The 26462-nt window shown below is 40.8% G+C and overlaps 1 protein-coding gene across 3 annotated transcripts in view; it reads right to left on the bottom strand.

The window, feature by feature from the left end:
- LOC102300734 (transformation/transcription domain-associated protein) overlaps positions 1–26462 on the bottom strand; it is an 80108-nt gene that overhangs the window by 17444 nt on the left and 36202 nt on the right. For all 3 annotated transcript variants that reach the window (XM_042225176.1, XM_042225175.1, XM_042225177.1), the window contains 21 exons: positions 25650–25796; positions 23703–23916; positions 22884–23012; positions 21910–22059; positions 20602–20801; positions 20048–20169; positions 18691–18904; positions 18376–18555; positions 17953–18099; positions 17539–17658; positions 15861–16148; positions 15122–15259; positions 14913–15025; positions 14304–14439; positions 11947–12138; positions 9291–9486; positions 8433–8551; positions 8156–8302; positions 7374–7474; positions 4681–4882; positions 3310–3471 (listed from right to left, as the gene is read on the bottom strand). In XM_042225176.1, the coding sequence (XP_042081110.1) occupies positions 3310–3471; positions 4681–4882; positions 7374–7474; positions 8156–8302; positions 8433–8551; positions 9291–9486; positions 11947–12138; positions 14304–14439; positions 14913–15025; positions 15122–15259; positions 15861–16148; positions 17539–17658; positions 17953–18099; positions 18376–18555; positions 18691–18904; positions 20048–20169; positions 20602–20801; positions 21910–22059; positions 22884–23012; positions 23703–23916; positions 25650–25796 (3417 nt within the window). The remainder of the gene's footprint in view (positions 1–3309; positions 3472–4680; positions 4883–7373; positions 7475–8155; positions 8303–8432; positions 8552–9290; positions 9487–11946; positions 12139–14303; positions 14440–14912; positions 15026–15121; positions 15260–15860; positions 16149–17538; positions 17659–17952; positions 18100–18375; positions 18556–18690; positions 18905–20047; positions 20170–20601; positions 20802–21909; positions 22060–22883; positions 23013–23702; positions 23917–25649; positions 25797–26462) is intronic.

The following is a 26462-nucleotide window of genomic DNA, read 5'->3' as shown; positions in this document are numbered from 1 at the left end:
TCTGGAAAAGTTCAGGACTGCGGTGTGAATGTGCAAACAGCATCTGAAAGCTCAGATAGTGATATGAAAAGTGTTTGTTTCGATTCACACTGTTTAAACCCTAAAAGTCTTGAACATGCAGTAAAACCTCTGACCAAACATCCATCCACACATTTTCCCGTGGCTACAGTCTGAATTCAAGTCACATTTCACCAAATAACACCAGAATGAATGACAACCCGTGCAAATTGCAATGTAAAGGAATCTCTCTTTGGATGAGCACCGTAAACTTGACACTGATATATGACACATACTCCCTGTCACAGCACAAAGTGAGCGCTTCAAGGCAGAACATGAGTTGTGACAAACCTCACTAAATTTTTTTACAGTATTAAAAACTGTATGCCAAAGTAAAACAAGCCTAGCCACAGTTTTGCTGAACATTTCAAATACAGCCAAATTGGAGAATTGTTTTAAAAGTACAGTGTAGCTGCCTGCAGGGCAGAAAAGAATCAATCCAAAAATCCAACAAAACTAAGCTCAATGTGGCTAACGGTGGGCCGAGGATCAGTGGTTACAGAGAGAGGGCTACAGTAGTGAGACAGTAGTGAGACAGAAGACGACTAGAAGACTGAGGATAAATGGATTTTGGAACCTCTACGCTTTCTTTAGCTTGACCCACATTCCTGTGACATCTAGCTGTCTTTAGAAAGATTCTCAGATTGTACAAATCATGATTACATAAAACTGAGTTCAAGTTGAAAACGGATTAGCCTGTGGCTATGTAACACACACTTGTACATCTTCCTTAGGTTACCAAAAGAACCGTTCCAGATCTCAGCTGGTCTGAAAATCTTCAAGAGACGTGGCTCCCAAAAGGAATATAACTCTACACTGGCCCGAAGGTGGGGAAGAGAGAGAGACAGGAATAACAAGGTAGTGAAAGGCTGTGGCCGCTTTGGGTTGAAGCCTAGACATCTCAGACGTCTCATAAAGTCATAAAGGCAAACAAATGATTATTTAATTAGGAAAAACTCTCCACTTCCTCAACTTAATGTGACCCTTGCTCTTAAACAAAACACATACATGGGAACTACATACACTATACATATCTAGGAACATTAGTATTCCCACTAATATTTACTAATTTTATATGTTGTACAAAGAGTAAATATCCTGTTTTCACATTTTTCTTTTTCAGTGTCCCTAAAACAGAGAAAATGACTTGCAATGAAAAGTACAATATGGAGCTGACAAGTGAGATGTCAAGAGCAAGTGGAAGAGGGAGTGCTAAGTGTCAGCTAACAGCTGTATTAAAGATGAAAGAGGAAGGAAGGCAAAGAGGAAGAGGAGGAACCAGAGATCACCGCACTAATGGGAAGATAAGAAATGTCATAATTTGGCACGGCTGAGGTGAGCTAAGGGGAAGAGGGAGCACGGCAGACACGGTGCAGGCAACGAGGGAGGGAGCATGTGTGGGAAGGGGTGCTGAGATTCTCTGCTAACTTCTGATTCATCTTCCCGCCTGCCCCCAGGCGCTCTTCTCCTCACCTTCATCAATATTTCAACATACGTTTTTTTAAACATCCCGCCGCCACAGAGAAACTCTAAATAATTCAGTCAGGCGAGAGGGATAAAGAATGCCATGCATTAAAATGTGGTTTGTTCTTTACACAAAAAAGGCAGAGAAGAAACGGGTGTCAACCTTTTACACTTCAGTCATAATAGCATGAAAAGGCGGACCAAAAGGAAGACGTGAGTCTCTGTGGAAGGAGAATTTGTATAGTCACAGACGGACATCCATTTTATATACGTACAGAAGTGATTCGGGTTAACTGAGAGATTAAAGCTAAGCTTTTTATCAGTCATGTGTCATGGTCTAATATATTTTAAAAAGATCTCCAAAAACCAAAACAGGAAAATGAGAGTTTAAATACTTGGGATTTCCATCAGTTGTTCTAGAACTGAAGAAGCCTCTTGGATGAGAATCATCTTTAAAAATAAAAAAAAACAAAGAACCTCCACAGACACTAAAGCAAATGAAAATAATGGAGCACGTTTCTACAGTTGGGCCTATATTTAACTGTATAATATGTATCACAATTGATACATGGGTTTCTGAGAACTCTATTTCATCAACATGATCAATACTTGCCATAATTTCAAAATGTTATGGACAAAACCGTTTTTTGTTTGTCTAAAATTAACATTGTTGTTAACAAGAAGTTGCCAAAAACACCCAATGTATCAAATGCGATAAAAATTTTTAATAAAGATATAATAAAAAAATATATTATACACAACATGATATAGTAAAAACATTTTTGTGGATTTTGTCATAAGGGTTAATAAACATCTCAGTTCCCCAAAAATCTGAATTTTCTGGCTATTTTTTGATGGGTTGGGTCTTACAGGGTTAACGGCTGACTTTCATAAATGCTATTTCTTAATGGGCTTAACAACCAGCCATCAGTGACATGTTTCCTTTTAATCTGCATACTAAAAAAGTAAGAAAGACTGCTAAAGTAAAGTAATCTTCATTTCTTCACACTCACATGGTGATTATGATGCTACTACACACGTGCCCAAAGGCTAGAGGGGGCCTGTCAATGTAGGCCAATTTAAATTCTAATAAAATGCTTGGATTTGGGTTTATATACATTTTGTATTATATTTTCCTTCTAACCTCTAAGTATGTTTTTTTATTCAGCTATCCAATGTGTGACACTTTTTAACTTTATCAAAGTCACTTTAAAACCTCGCCTTTTCACTCTCGTCTTTTTATCCTCCTTCACAGTTTCCCTCACATCCTCCATACAACATTCCAGCTCTGTTGAGAGGATGGCTGTTTGTTATAGCAGACTACTCTTTGAAGATCACCCTCTTCAAATTGTGCAGAAATAATACTCCATTAAGCAAAGCAAATTAGTCCTTGGTTTAATTACTAGCTCTGTTCCTGCAGTGCGGATGCGTTCAATATTAACTTCATAATCATTTCTTGAACAAATAATTTAAAAACCAATTCACCAGGGACTAGTGGAAGCCAATAAATTGTTGTAAAAGGGGACACTAAAAGAATCTGGATGCTTAATTTGGTAAATAGAAAGCAGGAGAGAGACTACTTTGGCGTGAATGCAGTTAATTTATCTTGATTAGAAAGACGTGCATAAGGACTGACGCTTACACACTAAGCCAGATGTGCTGCCCCAAATGCATACAGAGAGCCAAGCAATACTAAGATTGATGGGTGCAGCAAACATCCAGACCCACTGAGAGCTGACCACAAAGATTTTTGACTGAAGCACAAATAGAGTTTTGCAAAAGCCTCACCTGACTTATTAGGTTAAGCAAAGGCTTTCCTTCTGATCCAACCAGGCAAGTCAGAAGCTGTGGTATCCATGCCAACCACTGGATGGGTGGGACTCCAATACAGTACTTGTCAACAGCATCGGCCAGAGTGTTCTTGTCGTCAAAGCTGAGAAGCCACAAGACCTACGGGTGGAAAAAAAGGTGTTAGAAGGTGGGATGAAAGTCAAAGATAGTTGGGGAGAAAGGACAGAGGCAGAGAGAGAAGAAATGACAAATGTGAAAAAGGTCACATAAAGGTCAATAATAACAGTCACAATTATTTACCTACTGCAAAACACCAAATCGCAAGGTGCAACATTGCTACCACTAACCAGGCGATTGCTGTGCAGAGCAATATACAAGTGCATCTTGGCAATCCTCAGTATGATCAAAGCTGAGCCATGTGGTGGTGATCTCTCCTCCCCTGGTAAGCTTGTGTGTGTGCATTATGATGAAGACATTATCCCCCCACCCCCCTTCCTGTTTCTGAGTACACAGATTGTGCATAATTACTGATAATGACTGGTCATCTCGCTTCATCCATCAGGAGTAAGCGCTGCCAACCCACTTTGGCAGTACAATACTTATGGGTGGGGTCATCAGAAAAAAACAAAACAAAACAAAAAACCCCATTTAATATGAAGGTGAAGCTGGCATTAAATTATTTAAACAGAAATCAATAGTAACAGCCGATCTACACACACACCAAGGTGGCTCTGTGCTGTGGCAACTTTTCGAGAGGCTACACTGAATGAGTTAGTGTCCATTTAAGAAGGTAGGATGGTTGTTAGCAAGAGGTTCCATCTCTTTACCTCCTAGGCACTGCCTGCAGAGTTGCTGTATGGGGGAAATCGGTCAGACTGTTAGAGAAAGGTCAATTCATGTAGAGGGTCATGAGATTGGAGTGTCAGGGGATGCCATTAGTCTGTTGACCCCAAGTGTCAGAGGATGGCCTTCACTCCACCATCGATCTACTGTGGGAACCCATCCCTGCTGCCTACCCTGCTGCTAGACTGTAATCGATCAAATTACTACTCTACTTTTAACCATGGCTAAGCCTGAGAGGTGGAAAAAAAGAATGGCTTTCTTCTCATTGGCAGCAATAATGTATGGGGTAGATGAGGTCAGGAAACTAGAGAATGAAAAGTGACTCCCTGTTGTAAAAAAACAAAACATGGCTTTAGGCAGGAAGGTTGCTGGTTTCATCATCAAGCAAACAAAATATTGACAACTGAAATCAAGAGATAAACAAGCAACCACAAAAATGTTGCCATTATCAGCATTTTTAGCAGCAGTTTTACCAACCAAGATGATCATACAAATCCCTCCCCAGCATCCCACTTCTCTTATCACCTTTGCGAGGTACTTGCGGGACTTGCTCTCATTTTGGTGACGGCAAGCATGGAGGTAACAGGTGATGGCAGAGACTCCCAAGTGGAGCTGACGATCTTTAACGAAAATGTTCTCTAGGTAGTCGCCCCACATGGCCCAGGCTTTCACCAGAACGTCATGCATCTGTACTGCTGCTGAAAAAGCCTTATTTGCCTCCTCTGACCTAGAACAAGAAAGAAGGGAAAGGAAAAGTGTTAGAGGGTGAAGGGTATATTACTGTTAATGAGTGTCAAGGGCAAGTGAGAAAAGGGAGGTAGCTGGGGGAAAGGAAATAAAATTGAGTGAAAGGTGAATCAGAAGGGAAAAAAGGAAAGGAAATAGGTAGAGATGCTGAAGAGCGCAGCATGTAAGGGGAGAAACGGTGGGAGGCGATCGAACCAGAGAAAAGGAAAAAGAAGGAGTGTGCGAGAAATGTTGATCACATCTTGGAATATTAACTAAACATCAATAAACCACAGATTTTCAGCAACTGTAATCTTCAGCGTTTTCCCTTACGGTACTGTAGAATAAAAATTCATCCCAGTATGAATTAACAGTTTTGTTTTACTATGTGGCTGCAGTATCCACAAGCACACAATCGTAATATTCATCCACACTCCGCTTTCATATAAACCAGACACTGAACCAAGGCTTTACGCTCCCACATCGCTGCTACATTTAAGTTCTTTTTGCTGTCACTGAAGTTGTGAAGCAAACAATTAGTTTGATTTATTTAATTTGGTATTATTTGGTGTTTACTCTGAATTCAAAATCGTGAAGCATTCAAATTTGGTTTATATTGACTTGAATTTCCCGGTGGCTCCTTAAGCAACATAGGGCGCTAAGAGAGGTTTAAATGCAGACGCCAGCCAAATGGACAGAACCATCTGCTGTATTCACATGAGAAAGAATTGGTCTCTTCATTTAAAAAAAAAAAAAAAAAAAAGATAGTTTGGTGGAGTTGTTTGTCATTTGACTTGGTCAGTTTATTGGATATGGTTTTGTTAATTGTTTTTTTTCAGCATAGTTCTGTTAAGGTGACCTCTTTTGCTTATGGGGCCACTTATTTCTTAAAATAGCTTATTTTCTTGATGACGGACTCTTGATATCATCTTTGGGGCTTTTTTTTTGTGTGGGTATAATAAAATCCACATTTTATCTGTGTCTGCACTTATATTAACTATTTGGTCTCATGGTATTATGTAATATATCTTAAACCTAACTGTACAGATATAACTTCATATCTATCCATCCATCACTCCATCTTGATAAATAATTGATAACTTCTATTGTGGTATTGCGGTCTAGCAATCACACACTTAAGATTCAATACACAAACTATTAAATAGCAGGCTATGAAACAGACAAGTAGACTCTGGCAACCGACCCGAGTTTTGACTGCAACATTTATGCTGACAGGGAAATATATTCTGAATCATCAGCTATTTTCACCATGCCAAGAAGCTTCTAACCGTTGGCACGCAGTCTGAATAATTTTTACACACCTTTCAGTCTCTGATTAATAAATAAGATGCAAGCGGCACCCCGAGACGCACTACCCTGCAGTCAAAACAAGGAGACAGGCCTGTCAATGAAAAAGTCTTACTGAGCTGAAGTTGGTGAATGGACCTCCATTTCAGGAGTGCTTCCAAAACAGCTCTGCCACTTACTTGCAGTGAAATGTCTCCCAAGCCAATCAATTAAAATGTGTTATTATAAAAGGCATTTGGCATGTGATTAAAAAACGGGAGCTTGATTGCTATGGGAGTCAGAGCCGAAGACCCTCCAGTAATACTTAATGGGGTTTCCTCAGTCGCTTTGTGAGTGTTAAAGTACATTAACGCTTTCTGCTAGCCGGCTCAACAGGAGCACAGTCACCCAACAGACTGTCAAATATTTGACACCCGTTTAATTGACTGATCCCAAAATCCTTAGCACATGTGGTTGCACATGCACACGCACACACATAAGAATCTCTGAACCCCTCACCCCCACTCAGCTGTTAATTCTCCCCTGGTGCAGGGGAAACTTAATGATTGCAATAAACCCTGCTGAGGTGGAGGCAAGTTTTGCTGATCCCAGAGATTCCTGTAAATTGCCTAGAGTTAATTATTGAGCTGCATATACATTTAATAAGCCTTCCTCAATTTGTCTTTCACCCCTCAGGACGCCATGTCATGACAAAATGACGGGCAAAAAAAAAAAGAAAGAAAGAAAGAAAAAAAAAAGCTGGTGCTGAAGAGGAAGGAATGTTAAAGAGTGTGGCTGTGGCTGTGCAAGGCCCAGCTATACATGGAGAGAGCAGTTGTACACTCCACAGGCAAACCCTGCAGCGAGAAACAAATTACTGACACCTGATGGCAAAGATCTCATCTAAGCCATGTCACACGGGTTACCTGCTAACAGAGCTTTAGAGGTGGATTACTCTGAGGCAAGAATTGACAAGTAAACATAACTGCTATGTACTGGCAGGATGAAACACCCACACAGTGTCAAGGGACCACTGACACAGTTTCAAGGCAATGTGATGATGAATAAAGGGAAGGCAGCGCCAGAAATATAAACTTGGATGTTGACAAAAAAAAAAAAAAAAAAAAAAAAAAAAAAAAAAAAAAGCAAAAAAAAAAGCACAATGCATGAAAGGCCATCAAAGACTAAACATTTGGTTAACGTACTTGTTGATTTGAGCCAAGAACATCCCCTTTAGAGCGTAGAACTCGGCCGTCATCTCCTTGGTGAAGTACTTCAGGTTGGTTGACTCTATCACTTCTAAACCCTGACAGACAGACGCCAGAACAACAAAAGTTTAACTTCAAACAAAACTGCAGCAGGTAAATTTTCATCTACGTTAGGCAGAAGATTTCTCAAGAAGTGCCACAACGTTGTGTTTTAGACAAAGCCATAATCACAGGTGAAGAACAAACAAACTGCTCACTGTTCATTAAGAAGTAAGAGTAGAGGTGTTAAGGGAACTAAACTTCCATTACGGTGAGCCTCTGATTAGGTGTCCCCTATGTACTCCTGTGACAAACGATGTGTAGCAGGAGAAATAGACAGAGAGAACCACAGATGAGATAGAAGAGAGAAAGGGAGAGAGGGAGAGAAGAGTGTCTACTGGCACTTTTAATGACTTGTGGTGTGTTGAACTACTTCTATTAATCAGAGCACTCCATGGGCTTAAGAGCAAGCTCCTGAGTTACACACTCTCTTATAAGTCTCACTGCTATAACTTGTCACCTAGAGCCACCCCAAACACTTATTGCTCTTTCTATAGCTCCCACTCAAAGTACCTCTAACTATGCCTCGAGCTACTGCTGACAGATATCAGCCCAAATACTTAAATTACTAACGCGTCAAATGCTTCCATGAAAGGTGAAAATGATATATGCAGAAGGTAGCAGTCGCTTCAATTTGATATAGAAGCAGAAAGCAGAACACATGAAGCTTTGTATCTCACCTGCATGCACTCATTCTTGCCCATGACACCTGCCAACTGTAGATAACACTTGACCTGCTGCCTGATCTTCTGGAAACAGTCAACAATGGGCACTGTGGGGATGGTATGGATACGACTCAGAATGTCCAGAGCCACATTCACCAAACCCTGGGGGGGGAAAAGTGCGATAGGTTACAATTATTTTTCTTTAAAAGATGGATGCTAAACATGACATTGATCTTTACAGATTGCATTTATTCATTTTAATAGAAGTCAGTTTGTCGGCTTGAACCAGTACCTGTTTGCGAGCTATCTTGCCGTACTGAATGATAGCAGAAGCTGAGGCATGAACTCCCAACATGGCGTTGTTGTTGTTGGGATCGTGTTGTGTGTTTGTCTCATATGCTGTCACAATGGCTGTGGACAGACAAAAAGACAAAGAAGCATTTTTTTCCCCTGCACAATTGATAAAGTTGATAAAGAAACCTAAAAGAGGGGCGCTTAGGGCAGTCTGAAGGGTGGGGAACTTCAAGCACTCTAAAGGCTCTGCTGTCATAACGCAGTGGAGGGCACTGGGGACACTAAACGTATTGAACAGTAAATGAACCATGGCGATGAATTTCATCAAGAAAATTCCATTTCACTTTAAGTTTGAAGGCTGTCATGTATAAATGAAGTGGATTTTATTGGCATGGTGCTGCAGAACCACCGCTATCATTATTTCAGTGCCTCTCAGTAAGAGTTGAAGCTCAAGTTGCTTGAGACATCACATTTTGCAGTGGCTGCCTTTCTGAATGGTTTCAAAGTCACTGCGGGAGAGAGCTGAGCACTGAGCAAGGTAAACATGTGTGTCTGAGTGTGTGTGTGTGTGTGTGTGTGTGTGTGTGTGTGTGTGTGTGTGTGGTGTCCTGCAGTGAAAGAGAGAGTGCTTTAGTGGGCTGACATTTGGCAAGGTACTGAGACCCTGAGGGGGTTCTGCACGTCATGGCCTTTTAAAGAAGAGCCCTTCATGGAAGTAGTGGACACCAAAGCAGCAATGTGAAAGTTTGTCTGCATGAGTGTGGCATCCTGTAACACGTGTACAATGGCTAAATTTATGTTTCAGTATATCATGGTCTTGCATTTAGATGCAGTTGTGTTAGAGCACGTGTCATACCTTGGTAGTGATGTTGGCGCCACATGAATATGCTGCTCCAGTGCGACAGGTCGTCCGAAACAATAGGCAGTCGGTTCCTCCATGTTTTCACCACAGTCTTCATGTCGTGGAGGCTGGTGTTGCGGCCGAGGTTAGCCGTCTGAAGCCCTGCATTAATTTGGGCCGCTTCTTGCAGCTCAATGATCTGCTGTGCAGCCTGGAGAGAAATGATAACTAAACCTTTTTTGTATTTATGATTCAATATTCATGATAAACTTAAACATGCCTGCCTGATTCTTTGACTATTCCTGCTGAAAGTTTTATAACTAAGAAGCTTTCAATAAGAATTTCTTTTACTATCTTATGATAAAATAAATGCTGACTGCATGAGAAAGTAAAGTTAAAAGTAGTTGAAAAGCAATTCTTATTTATTTAGCAAGGACAATGACATCAGGGTAAGTAACCCTCGCCTATTGTTAAGACAAAACAAAGCCAAAAATCACATATTCTGATACCATAGGGAGGTAGGGTTACCGCAGAGGGTTCAAATAGAATGAGAAGAGGTTTGAGTGAGGGAGGACTGATGGAGCTGTACATTACCACTTTAAATTGAACATGTAGAATTTTATTTGAGCATTTGAAGTAGCAGAAATATATCAAATGGTTGTCTTGCTTACAATAACTTTTTCTTTGATGTCGAGTTAAAATTTTGTGTTTCCAGGTCTGCTCCTACAGTCAGTGTTAGAGATTTGGTCCAGAACGTACACCAGCTGATCTTAATCTTGTTAATATTTTGTCTACACGCCTAAACAAATGTAAACATCCATCCAGACTTCCTTGCTTAGTTTGCTCTGCGAGATATACACATTGTCCATCTGTCATAAATAACCATCTTGTCAAGAGAATGTTTCGGGGGAGTTTTTCTCGTCTTTTCCTATTTTTTTAAATTTCACTTATTAGCTGTTATAAATGTGATGTTGATGGATCATTAAGTCGGTTATATCAACCCACCGATAAATTGACATTTAGAATTTCGTTAACAGAAAGACACGAGTAGAAGCCATAGTTTGAACAAGAAGGGTGATGGCAAGAAAGACGGCGTGACTGCTGTGTTAACGGAAAGGAGACGCTAATGTAAAAGCATGGAGATTAAAAAGGATGATTTAAAACGCAGCAGGATGAAGGAATGTTAGTCTATTGAGAGATAAGGTAAAAAACAAACAAACAAAACAACATCACTTAATCTAACCACATCCAAGTCATTTTCTTGAAACTCATAGTCAAGTATGAGGTCTACAGGTTTGGGAAAAAAAACAGCAATGCCTGCTCAAAACAGTGACACTCTTTATGTAGCAAATATCATCACATTATGAACTTTTACACTATTTATTTGTACATAATGCTTTCAGGCCAATATGCCTAAATTATTATTGGTCAAAGAAACCTTGTGATACTGCAGATTGTTAAAATGTCACAGGAACAAGAACAAAACACATTGAGTACAATGCAGCAGTAGTTTTTTTTTCATGGTAACAAAATTATTTTGCAGGCAAAATCATTTTGCCTTCCTACATTATTCAATAGCTAATCTGCTTGGATGTGGCCAAAAAAAAAAAAAAAAGACACGGAGATGGGGAAAATGTGAAAATGATAAGCGAGGGCTTCTATCTCATTCTGTGAAAAGAGGCCTCATTGATTGGCCCAAAGCAGCATTGTGAACATATAATCAATCATTCTATTATAACTACTCATCAATCAATATTAATGCCAGCCCTCGTAATCAATAGTGTGGATGATAATCCATTGATCGTCAGCCACTGCTGAGAGCTGGGATTTGATGATAACTTGATTCAAATAGTAGTTGAACCTCACTGTATTTGCAGAGTCTGGGCTTCTTGGTCTGTAAGGCTCATGGAGTCGTGAATTTGAGATATAGAGTTTGGAATGGAGATTTACAACAGGCCGCTTGGCTGGGCAGAGGAATAAATAGCTTGTTTTCCCTCGGCTAGGCTAAATAATTGGACTCCACATATCCAAGCACATGCACGAGCATGAACACAAACACACACACACACACACACACTAACGAGGAACATAGTTGCACAATTCAAATACCCATTTTGAAAAGATAAATGTAGTAAATCAGAGCAAGCTGAAGACTTAACCCCCCATTCCGGAATGAAATCTCCCAAAACAAAATAAATTAGGCCGTACAATATTTTTCACAATTATCTGTTAATATCAGCTGATGGCCCATTTCTAACCTTCATTCAGACTATCCCATTCATCATGTAAATGTAATTCTGCTGCAGGTATTTAATCAAATAGTATCTGATGGCAGGGAAGTAATTACAGCCGTTCTAAACTAACTCTTTATTCTTCACTCTTTCTCCCCATGTTCCTCCATTCTGTTCACTCTCCACCTTTTTCAATTTTCAGTCCCTCAGTCTGCCGCCTTTTTTTCCACTCTCCTTTTTCATCTTTGCCTTGTCTATTGTAATCTCTTGTGGTGGAATCAGAGAGGCTTAAAGGGTTTTTGATTTTTTTTTTTTTAAATCATCTGTCTCAATTTTACAAGAATGGAGTGAGAAGGTGGGGAGGGGGCTTATCAGCATTTCTCAACAGCACAATGTCTTAGGGTCTAAATCCAAACTCGTTATGTGTTGGGTATACTGACCTGAAGCAATGGCGTGTGCACATGGGAAACAATGTGAGGCAATCTCCTCCACTCACGAATGGCCAGACTGGAAGCCATCTCCACCAGCCGTTCTATGAAGTTGAGCTGCTGCTCCTCTGGGTTGCAGATTGCCAGGTAGCCACGGTGCATGTTCACCTTCCAAGCCATCTCCTTAGGGCAGCTTAGCTCCACCTGGAAATTCATACAGTAAGAAAATGAAATATTTAAACAAAACTTAATGGTAGCAACTTAGTAGAACAATCACAATTTTGATTCAAATTAGAATACTTTTGCTCAATGACAGTTAAAAGATGAGATCAGTCTCGTACAGCAATGGACTTGCGTTTTACTATCATATACCTGCCACGATAATTTACAAGAACAGTGCTGTTGTTGAAAATCTATACGTTTCCTTTGTTCATCAGCATAAATGTGTGTTTTGAATCCATCTTATCGTCGTTCTATAATCTACTATCTCTGGAAAATGACAATGAGAAACATCTTTCTCTTGCATTTTTTTATGTTGAAAATAAATCTACTTTTCTTTCCCAAAAAATGGAGGGAGAAACACAGGATAAAAAAAAATATCTTGTGAAAAGTGAGTATCAATTTCATTTTAATGTCATTTTCTTACAACAGGTAAAACACAGGCTATGTGAATAACAAGTGCACAACGTTATGCTTCAAATATAAATATGCATATGCAATATAAATAGCTTGAAAGAATTAAGAATTTCACACATGAACTTTTGACAATTTTGTGCGTTAGGTTGGGAGGTTTAGCAAACATCTACATTCTCACATGTACTGCTTTTAGGTAAATCCCAGAGGAGTTCATATTGAATTGCCTGTTTGTTTTCCTGTGTGTATTTGTCGCCATAATGTCAAGTAGAACAGCGCACACTCTTCACAGTGCTGTAGCTGTTTTAATTACATGAAAACATCTGAGGGGAAAGGGCCTGTGACATTTTCCTTGTGCAATTTAGTACTTAGACAAATATACAACAATATTGGTTGCGATTTATTTTGTGAATGGGTTCGGCGGAACTTTTGTACTAATGACTAATAAATTTGACACGCCTGACACAGAGGCGAAGAAGCAGAAAGGGCCTTGCTATTGATTAATAAGCTCACCGCATTAGCATCAAACAAATAACACCCGCAGGGAGGCTCCTACGTCACACCTGTGGTCTGCTGTTGTGCGTTTATAAGTGAGCAAGAGACACAGAATGACAGAAGGCCAAAAGGATAAAGAGTGAAAAGAGCAAGAGAGTGAGGAGGTATAGGTGTGTGCATTTGCGAAAGCTCTTCCGATGCTGGAGAAAATTACAGTGATCGGTCAAAGCGCACTTATCGGGGGTGACGCTTGATGAATATCCTGGAGACAGGGCCGCCCTTATCAAGAGCCAGCTTTAATTGAAAGCAGGGACATTTGGACTTCGCCTCTGAGCTGGTGAGGAGTGGGCATGCAGGAAACTGAAAGCCTTGCTCCTCTCCTCCACCATAAAACAAATCACCCTGCAGCAGATGCTGGGGTAATTATTCACACACACACAGCTGTCGTAAATATTAGCTGTTGCAGCCAGAGCTATGGAGCGAGGGATGAAGAGATGGGGGTGAAAGTAAAAGTAGGGTAGGCAGTAATAGTAGAAAGAAGACCAAGTAAAGAAGAGGGGTTGGGGAGGCATGAGACAAAAGAAAGAGGAATGAGTAAACAGAGGAGGCAAAAGAATGAAACAAGAAGGAGGGGATATAGTGAAGCTGGTGTTGGCATCCAGACAATTTAATTAGATGTCACCTTCGGACAGAGCTGCTCAATGGATTGGTTCCAAGTCTCCTTGAAAGAGCAAAGTAGGAGTATTTGTTATATGTCAAGTACTATCACACGCCCGCCACCCATCTATACTTTGTTTTAGGAAAACATGAGGCCAATAAATTCATGGACTAAACAGCTTAACTGCATTTCCACAGCTTTATGGCCGCCACTCTTATTCTTCCAGGGTGTGTGAGGTTACAGAGAGGTCAGACAGCACCAATATCAAGTTTCTCTACCTCATACTAACATGAGGCCTGGGTTTAATATCCAGGACTGCACTAGTAGCAGGAGTAAAATTAAAAAAATTAAAAAAAAGAAAAGTTTAGTGGAGTCTGTCTGGTTCATTGGGTTCATGCCTACAGGCTCCACTGTGTCTGTGACTTTGTTAGTGACAACTTGCTGTTACTGTTTCTATTTCCTGTGAAACTGTTATTGGTACCTTTTGAGGACAGTGAGAGAAGAAATCTATGTGAATGTGTGTAGAAAGAATTACACACACATATATATAAATACTTATATATTGGAACTGTGCACCCCTCACCTGCACCAGAGCCTCCTTCATAGCAGCCCAGTTGGAAACCCTCCAAGCACACTCGAGCACCAGATAAGGGTTTGAATGGCCTTTAGACTGGCCGTATTCAGTCAGCGGTTCCCACTGGTTCAGTTCCTTAGAACAGCTAAAGACAAAGGAAATGAGAAGTTTAGCAAAGATTACATTTTCTATACTTGACGATAACATTTCTTCAGGTTTTTTTATTTGCTCAATCTACATTGCTGTGCCATTTTTAAGGCCATGTTTTTAGCATCAACAGGCTGCTTTGCAACTCACATCCTCGACAGCTCCGCTTTTTCTTCCTGTCTCTCACTTAATCAACATGTCTGCTTTGTTTTCTACAAGTCTTTTTAAAAGTCACAATGTATCATTTAAAACCCTAAACATACTTTCCAAGCGTTACACATTTCTGTGTCCTTTTCATTTTAGGAATGATCTTCATTGTAAAATGCAGCAAACACCAAGTAAATTCACAGCACATTTTTTTTAAACAGGCACACATAAAAACACAAGAGACAGCTGGATTTGCAGGGAAGCATGAGGGTCATTTCTTGTCATGACTCTATCTTGTATGGACTTAAGAAACATAAATCTTACCGTATCCAGTGGTCCTCCCACAGCTGGTACTCTGGGAATACTGCCGGGGAAACATTGCTCCTCTCGTGCTCTTTTCTAGCCTTCTCCATTGCCTTCTCGTAGCTTTCCTGAGCCTGAATATATATGTTTTGGGTTAACAAAATAGACATTACAGCATAACAGCACCACAAATTACTACCGCAATGAGTCTACTTTAAGCTTCCTCTCACCTGTTCAAAGAAGCCATGCTGCTCATAGGCAATGGCTGTTGCCGTCTCAGGAAACTTGCACCTCTTTTGCCACAGGCCTGCCCACATGTCCTCCTCTTGGAGTAGAGAGTAGAGCTCTGCCAGAGAGTCCAAAATCTCCTATACGGAAGAAGAACACAATGTGGATAGAAGCAGAACAAATTGGATCATCTGCAGTGATCAAACTGTAAATTTAATGAGAGCAGATTTGCTAATGAGTCTAGTTCAGACAGGATAAGAGGGAGATTTTCCAGCTTCAAAGATGAGGCTGCAGTGACGTGACAAATATATGTTTAAACCCTCCACTGTGGAAAAGAACCACTAATGAAAGGAACAGCAGCAATAAGCATGAAAGAGCCACGTTCATTTTATTTTGTTTAACGCCTGACTCATATCAGTCCACCGACTATGAGAGAGATATCTGCATATCTGTGACCCTACATAATTAGAGACCATAATGCAAAAAAGATGCTTGGGTTAGAAATATACTTTATAGCACAATTTATCCAGCAGAGCAGATATCTTGAGCACATGTAGTAGAGCCTGCACAGCTGAGAAAATGGCAATGACTTCAGGGTTGCGTTGATCGTGTTTTGCAATATCGGAGTTTATTTACTCAATAGAATTCCTGATTTTATTGGACTTTTCTTTGTCTTACAGAGTCCTGATTGTTTAAAAAGCCTTAAAAAGTCAACACACAATCTAAATGAAAACCCATTACCTGCTGAGGTGGCGTGATGCTCTCCTGTTCATAGAACTCTGTGCTCTGCTTGGGTTTACTGTGCAAACTAAGACCTTTTTCAAAGGCCTGCTGCTCCAGCATGAGAGTGGAACGTAGCCAGAGGTTGTGAGTCTTGCCCAAGTACTTCAGGACACAGGGACGGATGGGGATAGGAGGTACACACTGGGACATGGCTTCCACAAAGCAGTTTAGGGCACTCGGCTGGCAGTCCCTCTGGGCCTGGTGGCTGCCACTACAAAGGAAAGGACTCATCTCTCCGGACAAAGCCTAAAGAGGAGAAAAGGCGAGATCATCAACTACCCAGTATTACTTTAGCAGCAGTGCTCTGATACAACATATTGACAAAAGCATTGAATTGCATGTACGGGATGCAACATGATGCCATTTTCCAGTAAGAGAGTGCTGTTCAGAAACAGGAAAAAAGAGGTAGAGGATAACACATAAGAGGAATGGCAAGGGACAAATGACACAACTGTATGCTGCTTTTCTGTATCACACCACATCATGATCAACAAGTTAGTCAAGACCAATCAGTGAACCATGTTGCACTTTTACATACATATCTACGGTATTTTCTGCAATACTGCAAAAACATGGTTACTGCATTAGTAATTAAACCACTTTGTCCAGCTCTTTTTATAAGCTGTCCTTTTTTAAAGTAATGCAACTTTGAAGGAGGTATATATTTATTCAATACAATGTGAAAATCAGTGAAAATGCATAATATGCTAGCTTGAGTTGCATGCTGCCACTCTTTGCAATCAGAGACTCACACATTTGGACAGAATAGACCTTGAGTATGATCATGGGGTTAGTGCTCTGAAAATCATGACTGACACACTCTGATGTATTGGTAATGAATGCAATTTTCGCTGCCCGATGACAGCATGGAGTAATTTATGCTTTAATGGTCACTTTAATTAGACTGGTGGTGAACGCCAACGTGTCATCAAAATCCTTCCGATGGAAAATATACTTTTCTGTCATTCCCTTGTAAGAGTCAACCCAGGGATAGAGAGCCTCAATTGCAGTAATCTTTCCATTTTTACCATAAATTGGCATAATCGCAACATAAAATGCAGAGACAGGCATCAAAATAAATAACTTAAGTATTTGTGGCTTGAGGTCTGGCATAGGAATAAATTATTCAGAATCTGACCAGTGACTGCATCTCGTTTAAAAGTTGAATCACTTTTAATTATTTTGAGACAGAAATAAGACGCTGCCTGTTTGCACAAGTTATTGAAACAGTACAGAAAGACATGTGTTTGTATATGATGACCACAAAAAGAAAATGTACACTTTAACTGGAAATAACATCTGTTGGTTTTAAGTCTCTACCTGCTAATCGAGCTGCAGTTTACATCTACTGACATTTAATAATAATGTGAACACTTTAAAGGAATTTCATAGCGGACACAACAAGCTTAAGGGAGCATTTAAATAATATTTCTTTATGTCTTTGGATGAACATATTGCTATTGCTGAAGCTAAAAAGAAATCATCATGTAAATCACAATGCATGTCTTTCTCTTGACTATTCACAGGATATTGGATGGTTTGGTCATGCATGTCACACATTGTTTTTGTCCATTCTTGCTCTGGGAGCCAAAAAAAAAAAAAAAGAAGAAGAAGGATGCTAATAAATTATACTTACATGCTGCTGTCTGTCAGACAAGATCTTCCAGAGGCGAGGGAAAAGCTGGACCCAGGTCCTTTCAGCCAGCGGTGTGGAGATGTGACAGAGCTGAACCAAGGCGTTTAAAAGTGCCCCCGTCTAACACAGAAAAGAGACAAATGAAAGCTTCTGGCTGCTGATTCTGCAAGGCACTGACTCTTAATTCATGCTTTTAGGGCTCAAGAATATTGCTGACATTTTCATCCTTCTTGGGGGTTAATGAATAATGCCACTGGAACATGAAAATGTTTTGAAACTATAATTAATTTAATACATAAAACATTGTTTTTGAACTGCAAGTAGTCAACCTTGGATGATCTCTGTAATTTTGCCTACACTCTATCAAAGTTCAATTCATTTCATCAGCCGGTCAAAACTGAAGGAGTGCCTTACCTTGACTTCCCGTAATGAATCAAGAAACTTGTCATGGCGGTTGGTGAGCATGTGTAGTTGGTTGCCTGTGTCTCTCTCTGCTTGCTCCTTAGTCTTGGGAATGGCTGTCTGGTCACCTGGTGCTAATTCTATGTCAATTTCTACATCCTACCAGGGGGTAAATGAGGAGAGGAAAAACATGTATTGTTGTTCAAGCTTTTTTTCATTTAGTCTTCGTGTTGGGCTGTTTTTGAAAGACCATTTTATCAACAGCTTCTTGATAATGGACGAATGACGACAACAGAGACAATTTTTAAGACGAGCAAAGAGGCACAGCATTACTCTTTTCTTAGACCCACAGTATGTAAAAACTCCTAATGGGATAATGTGGCAATTTATGTGAGACACGTTGCGAGGCGTTGTGCGCCTGTCTGTGTATCTCACCTCCTCCTTGGTCTCGGTGTTTTCCCTTTCGCGAGGCTCCTGCTTGACGTGCGTTGCCATGGCAAAGGCGGCGCGGTCGTGGCTGTCAGCCAGGTTGATGACGTTTGTGATAGATGGCAGCATGGATCCCTGGCAGCTGGTGCCAATGATGGTGTTTCTTTCGCAAACTGCCAGTAACAACTATCAAACACACAAACAGGTGCAAAATACATAAAAGAAGATTGGTGACGGTTGGTGGCAGATAACCAGCACGTAGATGCCCGCAGGATAAAAACCTTACGAAGCCTGCAGAAAGACCCGAGACCCACTGCTTACCTCTATGCACTGTTTGATCCAGAAATGGCTGCCCATGGCCTCCCAGTTCTGAGAGCAGCAGATGTACAGTAGCCTCTCATAGACGCGTCGCTTCATAGAGGCATCAAACACCTCAAAAAACTTGGCTCTGATCATTGGCTGACTGCAGCGAAGCCCTGAAAGGAAGGCTGGTTCCAACTTTGATGTGATGTCGCTTCCTGAAAGGCTCTCATCCCTAAAGGGGCAAAAGTTTTGTGAGAAAGAATCTGAGATGCCCGTTACCAAAAATGTTCTTAAAAAATGGGATGTGTGGGCGTGGGGCGATTAGCGCCCAAGTTAGAAAATGTCACCATTAACTTGTAATACAGAGAACTGCACACACAGATAAAACTTGGTGCCCCGTGCACCTGAGAGCTGTTGGCAAAACATGTATATGCCACTGAAACAATGCAGGAATTTGCAACTTGGAAAATACTCGTTTTTACAACTTTTTGAACTATTTCTTATATTTGGTGTGGTTAAAACTGAATATTGGGCAAAAGTCTGCATCTTTGACAATAAGACTGATGTAACATTACCTACCTAACTATTGAAACAACAAATGCAATCGTTTCCACGTCATTCTACAGCACTGAATGTGCTCCGAAGCGATGATTCATAAAACAGAAGCAGTGAGAGAGTAGGTGGGATGAAAAGAATAACACGGTGCCACAGCTGCATGTTGCTCGTATTTACACCGTCCTCCTAATCACACTTTGCGCTGGCACAGCTGCTTTATCCTTCCATTATCATTACTTGCTGTCCATCATGGCTTTACTGCTCATTTTAAATCTTTTGGCATCAGGATGCGGATACACTGGGCTGATTAAATGTGTATGTGTAGAAGATGGAAAGGTGAGGAGGGCCACAGTTTGATGAATAGCTGGCAGAGGTGGTCTCTCGCCTTTGACCACCACCTGCTGGGTGTCCTGTCATCAGCTAGCTGAATACTGATAGTACTGTAACCCTATTATCAATCTTCATCAGTCAATCTTTTCGTGGCCATCTTAAATTTTCCAGCTTTTAATTGTTTTTTTGTTGTTTTTTTTACAGCTACAATGATTCTAAATGAGTTCATCCAGTTCCTGAGTTTAACAATCTTATTATAATTATTACCATCGTTAATAATTAACTTTTCGTCATAAAAAAGGAAAGGTACACTTCTGGTACTTCAAGCTCTCTTCATCTTTATTTTCCTTTTTCCCCCTGACCCAACCTTCTGTGTCTTTTCCCCGCCTCAACCGCCCCCGACCTTCACTTCTCACGTTAAGATGGATGCAAGGGCGGTGTGGCGTCAGTGGCGTGGCCATTTAGCCATGTGATGAATGACAGTAATTACCTGTAGACGTAATTAACGAGGTCCAGGAACTGGGCGTTTAACTCAAGTTCATCAGGGAAACGCTTCTCTATGTAGGTCATCATCTTCACCAGCAAGATGGATTTCTCACGCAGGTTTGGCATCTGAAAGGGAAAGAAGAATCGGGTAGAAAGTAAGATAAAGGGAAAAAAAATATTATGAACAATAGACAAATAGAAAGGTGTGAGAAAAGAAAAATAATCTATTCTCTATTCAGTTGTTTTTCGCAGCTGCACCTGTCTAGCTCAGCTGTGTACCGCTTGCTCTTCTTCAGCTTAAAAGAAAATGAAGACCAGAGAGTCCTCTGTAGGTATTATGCTAATGCTAACCTTACTAGATTTAGAAAATGTGCTTCGCTTGTTGTTTGTCCAAAGGTTTCACACCTTTCACAACTTTGCTGATTCAGTTCTTAATTTACACCTGTTTTCATGAGAGGAATTATGCCAGGATCTCTTGAATACCACATTTGTTTTTGTTTTTTTCCTCACTTAATACTGTTTTACTGTCTCACACCTGAACAGTCCCCTCCTCCTTACCTGGTTGGCAGCCATTGGAGAATTGTTTTTCACCCACTCTTCCACGATCTTGACAACAGCACGGAGGATTTTGGGGTCAGGAGACTTCTCAATTAGGGAAGTGAGGATGACCTGGATAAAGTTCTTCCTCATTTCCATGCTCATGACAGACAATCGTGTCTTCACCAGGTCAAGACTGAGCATTATCAGCTCGCTGGTCACTATCAGAGCAAACACATGGAATTATTCAAAGGAAGGGCTGAGACAAACTACAGAACAGATGCATTTATCTGTGCATTTATCCATCTTCCTTCTATTGCAAGTTTTCTGGCCTTCAATAAATTGAAATGACTTATCTATTTTTAAATGGTGGCAGCAGTCAGAACTTCACATTTTCAATACAATCAGGATGGAACTACTACAGTTAAGCTTATTAGATTACTGAAACGTGAATAATCTTTAGAGGAAAAAGCCTAATGGTCAGAAGGCCTTTGGTCTTAGTGACTAACTGTTCATGGTGGACAGTTAATGTCTATGTTTCCCGATACAGTCATTAGGGACCCATTTAAAGCACTGATAGTATCTTACAGTCATTACCTCCTGTCTGAAGAGTAGCAACAGGAATTATGCACTGCCAGACTTTCTGAAGTTCAGAAAAGTAAATGAACAGGAAACCTAAACAACACGTGTTTTTTCCCTTTCACCCCCCTCACGGATTAATATAAAGGGCAAGTTGTCAAGAGGTTCTGTGTCAAACTGTGACTACCCTTTCAGACCCCACAGCAAAAGAGCACAAGGTGACCATCTGTTGATACAAAAAGAGCAGAAGACAATACAGACTGGGAACCAGAGCTGAGAAACATTTCCCGAGAAAGCATACTATCTGCACAAAGGATCTCTCCTGACCACAAGAGCTATTGAGAACACAGCTGGGGCTATTGATATACAAGTTTTGATACTGTCTTTCTACGGAAAGAGGCACTGGTGGGACACCTGGGATATATGAGCTTTAACAATCTGAGAAAGGCTGTGATGCGAGTGTACATTCATGTCTGTGTTGTGTCCACCTCACACACAGTCAGCTCCTTGTTGGACGTGGGCTGGGGGAAAGTACGAGCAAAAACTTCCCCAATAATGTCAGCCAGGTGTAACTGCAGCCAAGTAGAATAAGTTCAGCTGAAATAGTAGTGGTTATCTGGTGCCAAGTTTGGAGAATAATGGTGACTAATACGTTGTGAACTCAAAATACTGCACATCTTTCCTATGTGATTACTTTTTAAATTACATTTGCCACTGGCTTCCTCACATCTTTCCACTGTATTTATGTACCTGTGCTGGTTTCAGTCACCCCTGGGTTAGCCTGCTGGGGGCTCAGGTGTTCCCGCACCATCTTCTGTAGTGAGCGCATGAACACTGAGATGAGGCGGTCAATGTAGCTGGCATTGTAACTGCAGGCTGACTTCAGGATCATCAGTGTCCCTGTAAGACAAATGAAGGCAGAGGGATAAGAAGTATGGGAAATGGAACAGTTTGACAAGAAGCTTCACTTCTCTGGGGAGAGGTAACAGACACAGACACCTGCAGTCAGCTTGTGTTCATTCACGCAGCTTGATATATATATATTTCCCCCCCCCTCAAGAGTGTAACAGAGGCAGAAATAAGAATGAGTAATGTTCTTCTTTGTTGCTGTTCCCCAGAGAGGAGACAAATGTTAAAATGTCACCCCCTGGCCAGACGGATGCATCACATCGCTGCGACTTTACTGCAACAGCAGGATACAGAATGCTTTTTTTATTTTATTGACCACCACTGTAATTTTAGGAAACTGCATAAAGCAGCATTACCTTTGGACTGCTCTCAAATAGCCATTTATCACCTTGAATGGCCTATATTTTGAAACCTACTACATATTTCATCTAAAAGAAAAAAAAAATGAAAGTCTCTTTGAAATAAGCTTCAATGAAAGCTTTTTCTATAAATACTCTGACATCTGGGTGGATAACAGTAATGTTTGTACAGGAAGAGGGGCGGAAAGCAGCAATCCTTCCCAAGACAATCTTTCCCAAACCGCTGGACTGTGGCCCCCATTTAAATAGACCAGATGTTAGCCCGAGCAGCAGAGCCCATCGGCTTGCATTTTAACGGCCCACTCAATGGCTTAACTGGTAAAAGTAACCGAGGGGCTGCTTGGTGCTGTAGTGAGAGTAGGAGATTGACTTTTTTCCCTTCTAAGTATATACCAACAGAAGAGTAACTGAGGGCAAGAAAGGAGGAAAAAAAATAAATGTGAGAGCTGATCTTACCAAAGAGCTGCGTGGGGTTAGTGTTGGTTGTTGCTTTTTCATAGTTGGTAAGCCCCTCGTAGATGACCTTGCCCACAGCAGCATATAGACACTCAAGTTCCTCATACTTAGATGCCACATTTGATGTGCCTAGAAAAACACAGCAATGTTTGTTTCAAACAAAGAACAGCTGAAAATCGAAATCACTGCCGTGCAAAGTGACGCAGTTATATTGCTGCAAGGAATCAGCATCATAATGTATTGATCACACTATGTTTCAAGCCCCTTTAGGCCTTTGTCGAAAGTGCTTTAAAACAATTCATACAATGACCTAAAACAGATGATGCTCTATTCATTTTGTATGGAAAGATGCGGGACAGTTATTCTCCCATAAGCATCTCTCCATATTTCAAAATGACACACAATCACTCACATTAAATTGCACATATATGTTAAAAACACAACCAATTACAACACTACAACAAAACATTAATTTAAACAATTACTTACAGAAATGGCACGTCTTATGAATAAAAGTACAGGACTTGCAGCTTTTATAAGTCATAATTTTTTTTGTAATTATGCAAACAATTTTTGTTGGCTGTATCATAATTAGGTTTGTAAAATCCCCAAATCCCATGCCAATGAGTCTCATCACTTAATCCTTTTGGGGAAGAAAGTTTGTAAATTATATCGCCAGTATAATTCACTTCTATTTATAATTTTATCACAGTGTGGCATGACGATTTCTCAGAAAGGAATCAGATATATAGTGTTTTTTCCTGTGTGCAGCTGGTCTGGCTTCCAGTGAGAATTTAGAAATAAATCATTGCAGCTTACTAGGCTCAGTTGGGAAGATACTCATGAGACGAGAAAGAAGGGAGTGGACAGCACGTAGCACTTTGGTATTGCCGCAGGTCATGCACGCAGCGATGCCCCGCTGGAGCGGCTTGAAGTGAGCCAGGACGGCTGGGGGCTGCAGCACTGTCAACAGGAAGCAGAGAATCTCCAGTCCTGTGCAGATGTTGGAGATGTTCGCTTGGGCTGGCTGCTCCTGAGAGGTTAAAAAGGAGTAGACACTATAAGTGGAAGGTCATTTTTTTTTGTATTGCTCTTAAAACAGATAGAAATCCATTTAGACTTTTCAATAAAAGCCTCATATCTAAAAAAATATATATATATTGATATGTATCTTTTTAGCCAAGCGCCCAATGCTAAAACAAAGCAATATAGACAACAGTGCAATTTCATCTGCAGACAGATGAAACAACAGAGTTTTTTTTATTCCACTCAACTCAGAAATCAATACTGCTCACAAACACACACAAAAACAAGGCATTGTGATGGCTGTTAAACCAAAGATCAATGGGCAGCATCGGTTCCTAATTTTGTCTAAATTGCAAACAAGGTTTACAATGGCAGGGCCAAGAGGGTAATCTGGGACAGATCCATGGCACTGATCTTGCCTAATGAACAAGGTGACTCTGGTGATAAGGCTCCTGCTAGATATTAGGGTAGTATTGATTTGACAGTGCATTAACAGAAAAGGAACTTGTCGCTGCAGGAACCATGCAGATGCAGGCATGCCTGTGAGACTGTATATGTTTTGTGTGTCTCTCAAGTTACACTCCAAATACAACCTCCTCACGCCACTCCCCCCAGACTCTTAATCACTGCTGCGCCGAGACAATGAGATGATAAAAGGTAATCCGATTTACAGCATTGTTCATTAGTCTGAGTAAGGCGGCTAGGCAGGTAGAGCGAGGTCCCAAGGGGGTGGGCCTGCGTACATCTGCATAAAACCTACAGAAGGCCTTGTTTGTTAGACAATCCCCAAAGGGATATGGAAGGGCCGACTGAGTTTGTGTGAGTGTGTGTGTGTAGGGAGAGAAATGGGTGCGGCCGATGAAGTGATCCCCAAAAGAGAACAAGGGCAGTACGTGACAACTGGCAACGAGTGGTGATAACCTTGTCTGAACAGTGACGCCAATCAGACCAGAGAGATGAGGAAGAAAAGGAGACATGGATGAAAAGAAAGAAAGAGAATAAAGGCTGCGATAAGAGGCTGGATGGAAAAGAGATGAGAGGAGGAAGTGGTTAGACACAGAGGGAAAGGCGAGGACAGATGAACAGAGTCACAGTGGGGCGATACAGAAAGCAAGGATGAGGGCTTTAGGATGTAGAGGGGTTTTGGGGGGTTTGAATGAGAAGGCACAGGCCAACCCGGATAGAGTGCTGTTATCTCACCACTGTCATTATTTTGTCATTATGGTGGTTGGCGCCTCACTTCATGCATTACTGATAACAGACAAAGGACTCTGAGGTGTTAGAGCAAACACTAAGACGGAGCTTAAGCGGGGACAGGGAAAACTTCTCTGGGAAGCTATTAGTTATCCTCAGCTGTTTGCTGCTTATTGCTTAGAGCTTGAACAACAACACAAAGATTGAATATTTTGATTTTATTCAGACTAGTTTGACTGAAGTACTTTGAAAAATTCTTTTACTTGTAAGTCCAAATAACAAACTTACATGAATACTCTAAACAGATATAGGTTTCTTTTTTAAACATACCCCAAACAGTAATATTCATCATGGTTAAATAGTAGAAACTTTTAGACCAATTATTACTTAGATGGGTCTGAACACAGTCAATGACAACTGATTACTCAGAAAGGCAGCAGTACTGACAGGTTTCACACCTAAAATATCACCTTGTATGGATCTGGCAATATGAACCATGCATGAAGTCTAATGTAACAATCATTCTCAAAGTACATGCCATCTTACCACTGTCATTAGCAGCTTGTCAAACCATTGTAGCTTCAGCTCAGCACGAGGCCACATGTCAGGCCTCAAGGCTGTCTTCATCAGGCTGACACAACGGCGAGACAACAATTCCCCTGGAGATCCAGCCACATTGGTGCTATCGTTCACCTAGAAAAGAAAGGAACATATTTGTCTAGGCACTTAATTCATGCAGCTGGAGTTCAAAAGAGGCACAACCATGATGGATACCATCTTTCAATCAACATTCCCTGTGCAAACCTTTATAGTGATAAGCATCCACTTTAGAGAGGTATCCTTGAAAAACACATCGAATCCCTATCAGCGCTAGGTGTGATGTCCTTTGGCTGATCACAATCCCTCGGGCCAGTGAGGACATAATTTTTCTACTGGGATCAATTCAGTATCACACTACACTGTTATCGAGAGGAATACAAAGAAAAGATTATGTTGCTATAGAGTGTTCTGTGAGTACCGAGTGATCCCCAGTGGTTATAGGGAAGGTTATATTCAACAGAGATGCTTGGCTGAACAGTGAGAATGAAACTTGGCCCAAAAAATAAAGTAGGAAAAGTCAAGGTGAGTGAAATCTCAGCAGTCTATTTCAGGCCTAGTAACCAAGGTCGTCAATGACTCTAGAGTGACTCCATGTGTGTGTGTTTGTGTGTGCGTTATCCTCACCCAAACGAGTGGTTAGAATAATTGTGCCTACTTGGAAGGACTAATGGATGGCAAAACACGTGTGTGTGTGTGTGTGTGTGTGTGTGTGTGTGTGTGTGTGTGTGTGTGTGTGTGTGTGTGTGTGTGTGTGTGTGT

The sequence above is a fragment of the Haplochromis burtoni genome, unplaced genomic scaffold (genome assembly GCF_018398535.1).
Source record: "Haplochromis burtoni strain Fernald_Lab_line unplaced genomic scaffold, NCSU_Asbu1 Contig_162, whole genome shotgun sequence".
NCBI classification, from domain to species: Eukaryota; Metazoa; Chordata; class Actinopteri; order Cichliformes; family Cichlidae; genus Haplochromis; species Haplochromis burtoni.
This window is presented reverse-complemented; position numbering and strand designations above follow the sequence as displayed.